General features: G+C 54.9%; 2 protein-coding genes across 2 annotated transcripts in view; both read left to right on the forward strand.

Annotated features, from left to right (window-relative positions):
• The window catches only part of Mrpl38 (mitochondrial ribosomal protein L38), a 10,008-nt gene extending 4,410 nt beyond the window's left edge, over window positions 1-5,598 (forward strand). Inside the window, exons 2-8 of the mRNA XM_013036456.1 lie at window positions 2,642-2,839; window positions 2,964-3,172; window positions 3,725-3,797; window positions 3,891-3,936; window positions 4,689-4,847; window positions 5,026-5,162; window positions 5,321-5,598. Of these exons, the coding sequence (XP_012891910.1) occupies window positions 2,642-2,839; window positions 2,964-3,172; window positions 3,725-3,797; window positions 3,891-3,936; window positions 4,689-4,847; window positions 5,026-5,162; window positions 5,321-5,457 (959 nt within the window). The 3' untranslated portion in view covers window positions 5,458-5,598. The remainder of the gene's footprint in view (window positions 1-2,641; window positions 2,840-2,963; window positions 3,173-3,724; window positions 3,798-3,890; window positions 3,937-4,688; window positions 4,848-5,025; window positions 5,163-5,320) is intronic.
• A 925-nt stretch (window positions 5,599-6,523) lies between these two features.
• The window catches only part of Trim65 (tripartite motif containing 65), a 5,001-nt gene continuing 4,828 nt past the window's right edge, over window positions 6,524-6,696 (forward strand). Inside the window, exon 1 of the mRNA XM_013036465.1 lies at window positions 6,524-6,692. Within this exon, the coding sequence (XP_012891919.1) occupies window positions 6,524-6,692 (169 nt within the window). The remainder of the gene's footprint in view (window positions 6,693-6,696) is intronic.

A 6,696-nucleotide genomic window follows, 5' to 3' on the forward strand; every position in this document is an offset into this window, starting at 1 on the left:
CGCACCCCGGCGTGCGCCCTCGGCGATAAACCAGCAGAATCCCCCATCCTGAGCTCCCCCGACCTGCAAGAGTTTAAAGGGCCTGGAGACGTGGTCCAAGTGGTAGAGCGCCAGCCTGGCAAGCCAGCCGAGGGCGCTTGAGACCACCCAGCGTTCAAACCCCAGTACCACCAATATAAGATCAGCAAATAGGGGCTGGGAAGGTGGCTCAGTGGTAGAGCGCTTGCCTTACATGCATGAGGTTCTGGGTTCCATTCCTCAGCACCACATAAGCAGAAAAAGCTGGAAGTGGCGCTGTGGCTCAAGTGGTAGAGCACTGGCCTGGAGCTGAAGAGCCCAGGCCCAGAGTTCAGACCCCACGACCAACAACAACAACAACAAAGAACAGCAAATAATGATGATTTCATGTTTTGCCAGGTACCAGTGTCTCCAGACTGTAATCCTAGTACTCAGAAGGTTATGTTGGGGATGGAAGGAAGGAAAGCAGCCTGGGCAGAAAAGTCCGTGAGACTCCCATCTCCAGTTAACCAGCAAAAAGCAGGGGTAGAGCTGTGACTCAAATAGTAGAGTGCTAGCCAAGCAAAGGAGCCAGCAGAGAATAAGAGCCAGGTCTTCAGTTTAAACTTTAGTACCAGCCAATGGGAAAAAAAAGTTACAGCTTCAACTCCTAACATCCTTTATTGACTTCCCCTCATTGCCCCCAAAATACTATACCCTGGATACCCTGTGCCCACCTTCAGACAGATCCTGTCTGTTGTCTGTCTTACCCATCTTTGAATCCTTGCACCTATACTGCCTGGCACAATTTTGGGCAAGGTAACTCAGAGACCTAGCCTTTAAGGAATTTAGTGTGTAGATCCTTTCTGAAAGCAAGCATAGAGGTGGGTTTGTGGATTCTGATTTTTTTTTTTTTGGTCGGTCGTGGGGCTTGAACTCTGGGCCTGGGTGCTGTCCCTGGGCTCTTCAGCTCAAGGCCAGTGCTCTACCACTTGAGCCACAGTGCCACTTCCATTTTTCTGAGTGGTTTATTGGAGATAAGAGTCTTGTGGACTTTCCTGCCCAGTCTGGCTTTGAACCTTGAACCAAGATCCTCAGATCTCAGCCTTCTGAGTAGCTAGGATTATAGGTGTGAGCCACTGGTGCCCGGCTTGGATTCTGACTTTTGCTTCTAATCAAATTCATATGTCCCTGGCTCACAGAAGCAGTGTTTTTTTTGTTTGCTTGTTTTTGTTTTGGTCAGTCGTGAGACTTGAACTCAGAGCCTTGGCTCTGTCCCTGAGGTTTTTTTTTTTTGGCTTGAACTCAGCCTGGCTAGTGCTCTAGCACTTGAACCACAGTGCCACTTCTGGTTTTCTGGTGGTTTATTGGAGATAAGAGTGTCATGGACTTTTTCTGCCTGGGCTGGGCTTTGAACCACAATCCTCAGATCTTAGCCTCCAGAGTAGCTAGGATTACAGGTGTGAGCCACCAACACCTGACTTCCTTGAGCTTTTTTGCTCAAGGCTAGCATTCTACCACCTTGATCCACAGCACCACTTCCAGTTTTCTGGTGGTTAATTGAAGATAAGAGTTTCCCAGACTTTCCTATCCAGGCTGCCTTTGAACCAAGATCCTCAGATCTTAGCCTCCAGAGTAGCTAAGATTACAGGTATGAGCCACCAGGGCCCAGCTAACAGAAGCAGTTTTGACAGAATGTTAGGACACAAGCTAAATAGTCTTAAATAGTCTGCTGTAAACCTTAGCTCAGCTTGAGGGGTGACGCCCTCCTAAGTATTACTATAGAATGAAAACCACTGTCACTGATTACTGTGAGGAAAAAAGGGTACAGCCCATTGAAATTCCTGGACGAACACCATCTCTGATGGTGATGGGGGTCAACACACATTGTATGCAATATAAGTGGTCAGAAGTGTTAGAAGTTCTCAGGCCTGCCACTCAGAAGTGCTTCCAGACCAGCAATGAAATCAGTTACCCAAAAGGTGGACAAAAGAACTGCAGCTCTCCAGTCCAACTCTAAATTGCAGGATCAAATGCTGAATTTAAGCCAATTTTGGTGGTAATATGTCTTTTCTGCCCATATGAGAGTTTGAGAGGCATTTAAGTCCCATCATTGAAGCTAGGGCTTTTTTTTTTCTTGGGCGGGGGGGTCAGTCGTGGGGCTTGAACTCTGGGCCTGGGCGCTGTCCCTCAGCTCTTCAGCTCAAGGCTAGCGCTCTACCGCTCTACCATTTAAGTCACAGCTCCACTTCCATTTTTCTGAGTGGTTTATTGGAGATAAGAGTCTCACGGACTTTCCTGCCTGGACTGGCTTTGAACCATGATCCTCAGATCTGAGCCTCCTGTGTAGGTAGGATTACAGGTGAGCCATCAGCGCCCAGCAAAGCTAGGGCTTTAACTCAGAATTCCACCCAAGCCCCAAGTATGTCCATGCAGACTGTGAAATCACTTTGGATATGATCCCAACCACAATTAGGATGGCATTGCCTCCAGTTCTGTGACCTAGAGAAGACAGGAATGCGGTGGAGGGGGAGCTCACACGGGACTCACGTCTGATTTGCTTAATATCTGGGCCCTGTTCAAGGAAGGGAAGAAGACTACATAGTGTGTTTTAGTTTTGTGATTCAGAGCCTAGAGCAGCAGTGAAGGGACAAGGTCTTAACCAAGAGGCTGAAGCTGCTTTTTCCAAGATGTCTTCCCTCTGCAGATCCCAAGGAGAAAATTGACATTGGGCTGCCCCCACCTAAGGTCTGCAAGACCCAACAGCTACGGGAACGGAAACGGATCCGGCGCGAGCTTCGGGCCAAGGTGGAAGAGGAGCGGGCTGCTCGCCTCGGAACAGGTAAGCCTGGCGGGGGGGGGTTTCGACCGCCAGCCGACGGGGGGGGGGGGGGGGGGGGGGGGGGGGGGGGGCCCTCCGTGCGTCCCTGCTCCAGGCCTCATCCCACAGCCTCCTTCCTTCCCAGCCAGCGTCCCACTGGAGTCCGTGCGGGCCGAGTGGGAGAGGACGTGTGGCCCCTACCACAAGCAGCGCCTTGCTGAGTATTATGGCCTGTACCGAGACCTATTCCATGATGCCACTTTTGTGCCCTGGATCCCCCTGCGTGTGGCATATGCTGTGGGCGAGGAAGACCTGGTTCCCGTGTACTTCGGCAATGAAGTGACCCCAACCGAGGTACCTCTGGCTGGACCCGTCTCCTGTGCCATGCGCACACAGACACGTAGTGAATAGCTCCTGGGGTTGGGGATTCTGAGCTCCTGGGAAACAATACATGTCATTTGCAAAGAAAGTAAAAAGTGGCTCTGTCTGTGCACATTACTGGATGAGCTGCTGGCTTTTTTTGGTCAGTCATGGGGCTTGATCTCCGCCTGAGTGCTGTTCGTGAGCTCTTTTTGCTAAGGCTAGTGTTTTACCGTTTTGAGCCACAGTGCCACTTCCGGTTTTCTGGTGGTTAATTGGAGTTAAAAGTCTCACATACTTTCCTGCCCAGGCTGGTTTTGAACCTCCATCTTCAGATCTCAGCTTCCTGAGTACCTAGGATTACAGGAATAAGCCACTAGCGCCCAGTGCGCTGCTGGCTTTTTACAGCCTTCTGGCCCCTGTTACCCCTATTGTAGTTCTAATCTTGGACGGGGTCTCTGCCTCTGTTTTGGATCAGAGTAGGTGCTCCCTTCTCTAGGGCCCTTTCAGCTACAAGCCCCCCAGAAGGAACTTCTACTTCCACAGGCAGCTCAGGCACCGGAGGTAACCTACGAGGCCGACCAGGGTTCCATGTGGACGTTGTTACTCACTAACTTAGGTGGGTTTCCAGCCCTGTCTCCTTCCTCCTCTCCCTCCCCCTCCCCCCCAGCAGGGAACGGTGGGGCCAGCACTATGGGTTGTTTCTGTGCAGATGGACACCTGCTGGAGCCAGATGCTGAGTACGTCCATTGGCTAGTGTGAGTATCTGGCATGGGGCGGGATGCAGAGGCCCTAGAAGGTTCAAAAGAAGGCTGCCCCTGGGTTTCAGTCTTGACTATGCCCCAGACTAACTTCCAGTCCCAGCATATGGCCCCTCACCTCTGCCTCCTGGCGGTGGCAGTGGGCCTCGTCAGCCGCATGAGCCTCTTCCTCCCTCTGACCTGGGTCCTTGCCTGGGAGGCTGGGCTGATGCCGGCACATTACTTCCCGGACCGCTTGACAAAGAGGCCGAAGACTGGGAAAGGCCTCCAGCAGCCAGGACATCTCTGAGTGCTTGGGGAACTCTGGCATTCCTTCCCAGCTCATCCAGCGGGCTGCGCCAGGCCAGGGGCAGAGGTCAGGCAGGGACCCTTGACACGCATGGATAACTGAGGCAGCTGGAGTTATCTACCTATCTAGGCAGGTACAGTGGCCTCCCCAGTGCCAGGCTAGGCAAACTCACCCTAACAAGACCCCAGAGACCTAGAAATGGGGAGAAGCAGCAGAGGGGAGGGGTGGTGGCTTTCGTTAGGCCTTGCCAAATGGGGTGCTCAGACTTGTCCTCACCACCATCCTGTCTCTGAGCCTCTCTCTCCAAAGTCTGCATGATGTGCAAGCATCATGCTAGAGGTTGCCCGGGGTCTGTGCCCTTGGGGACTGACTTAGAGTCTAAGATGCACACAGTTGGGCTGGAGGTGGGTCCCTGCCTTCTTACTGATTCAGCAGTGAACAGATACTTACTTCTTAACAGAACCAACATCCCAGGCAACAGAGTGGCCGAGGGACAGGAGACGTGTCCCTACCTACCCCCCTTCCCCGCCCGAGGCTCCGGCTTCCACCGCCTCACCTTCCTGCTCTTCAAGCAAGACAAGCCAGTCGACTTCTCGGAGGACACCCGCCCCTCGCCATGGTAGTCCGCACCCCCCCCCCACGCGCCCCGGGCCTCTCAGGCCAGCTCCCCTTTCCATCCAGGTCCTGAGGCCTGCAACAGAGCTGGACACCAGGCCCACCTCGGGCTTCCCAGGATTGCTTGTGGGGTGGAAAGGATGGGTGCCCCCCCCCCCACACACACACACTGCTTTTCCTAGCTATCAGCTGACCCAGCGGACCTTCCGCACTTTTGATTTCTACAAGAAACACCAGGAAGCCATGACCCCAGCAGGCCTGGCCTTCTTCCAATGCCGCTGGGATGACTCAGTCACCAGCACCTTCCACCAGCTTCTGGGTAAGGGCAGCATGAGACTGGGGCGGCATGGGCCTGAGCACACAGAAAGGGTTACCTGCCCCTCCGGTGGGCGGGCAGGCCTGGCCAGGCCTCATCCTCACAGGCAGGGCGGGGCTCAGGCTGCAGAAGTGCACCTAAGGCCCTTTGCTCTTTCACAGACATGCGGGAGCCCGTGTTTGAGTTTGTGCGGCCGCCCCCTTACCACCCCAAGCAGAAGCGCTTCCCCCACCGGCAGCCCCTGCGCTACCTGGACCGGTACAGGGACAGCCACGAGCCCACGTATGGCATCTACTGACTGTACCCAGTGGGGTGCGTCCGCTCTCCAGGGCCTGCTGGGAAGGGCCCTGGGGCCAGCTTGGAGGTCTGTCCTGAGGCAGGCCCTCCGTGGATGGCAGTGAGGACATAACTGGAGGGAATAAAGAGATTTCTATCTGCTGCTGCTGGTCTGAGAGTCCTGCTAGAGCCCACCCACCCCTCCACCCCCCTCCGAAAAGGCTACAAAATGGGCCCAGGGGAGACGTTCACTTTCAGGACTGCATGTGTCACTGCAGAAGACATGCCGTGATACCTTGCAGTGAGATCTCCAAACCAGGCCTTGCTGTGCACTGTAGCTATTCAGGAAGTGGAGACCTGAAGATCACAGTTCAAAATCAGCCCACATAGACAAAATTGAGAGGCTCTTATCTAATTAGCAAAAAATGGGATTATTTTTCTTTTCCGTCGTGGGTCTTGAACTCTGGACCTGGGCATTGTCCCTGAGCAGCTCAGGTCAAGTGCTCTACTACTTGAGCCACTTTTGGTTTTCTGGTGATTTGTTGGAGGTAAGAGTCTCATGGACTTTCCTGTCCAGGATGGCTTTGAACTGCGATCCTCAGATCTCAGCCTCCTGAGTAGCTGGGATGACAGGAGTGAGCCACCAATGTTGTTCTCCACTCCTTCCCCCCCCCCCCCAGTCCTGGAGCTTGGACTAAGGACCTGAGCTTTTGCTCAAGGCCAGCACTCTACCACTTGAGCCACAGCGCCACTTCCAGCTTTTTTCTTTTTGCTCCTGTGGTGATGAAGAATCGAACCCAGGGCTTCATGCATGCAAGGCAAGTGCTCTGCCACGGAGCCATCTTCCCAGCCCCTCTACCCTGTTTCTTAAGATGCTCCATCCCCAACCGCCCTGGAAGCCGGTACGGTGTACGGTGCCACCGCGCGTGGGAAGGCCACGCCCTCGGGCCCGGCCCGGGGTGGCAGGGGGCCGAGTCACGACCAGGCTGCGCCCCCAGCCACGTTCCGCACCAGCGACTTCCCGGTCAAGGTCCCGCCCCTCCCCGCAGGAGGCGGGCCCGCGGCCTCCCTTCCCGGCCCGGCCAGCCATGGACGCCTCGGTCGCGGAGCAGCTGAGGGAGAAGCTCAACTGCTCCATCTGCCTGGGGCTCTACCGGGACCCGGTGACGCTGCCCTGCGGCCACAACTTCTGCGGGGACTGCATCCGGGACTCATGGCGCCGCTGCGAGCAGTCCTGCCCCGAGTGCCGGGAGCCCTGCCC

This window comes from Dipodomys ordii, unplaced genomic scaffold, assembly GCF_000151885.1.
Source record: "Dipodomys ordii isolate 6190 unplaced genomic scaffold, Dord_2.0 Scaffold7, whole genome shotgun sequence".
In the NCBI taxonomy this organism is placed as follows: Eukaryota; Metazoa; Chordata; class Mammalia; order Rodentia; family Heteromyidae; genus Dipodomys; species Dipodomys ordii.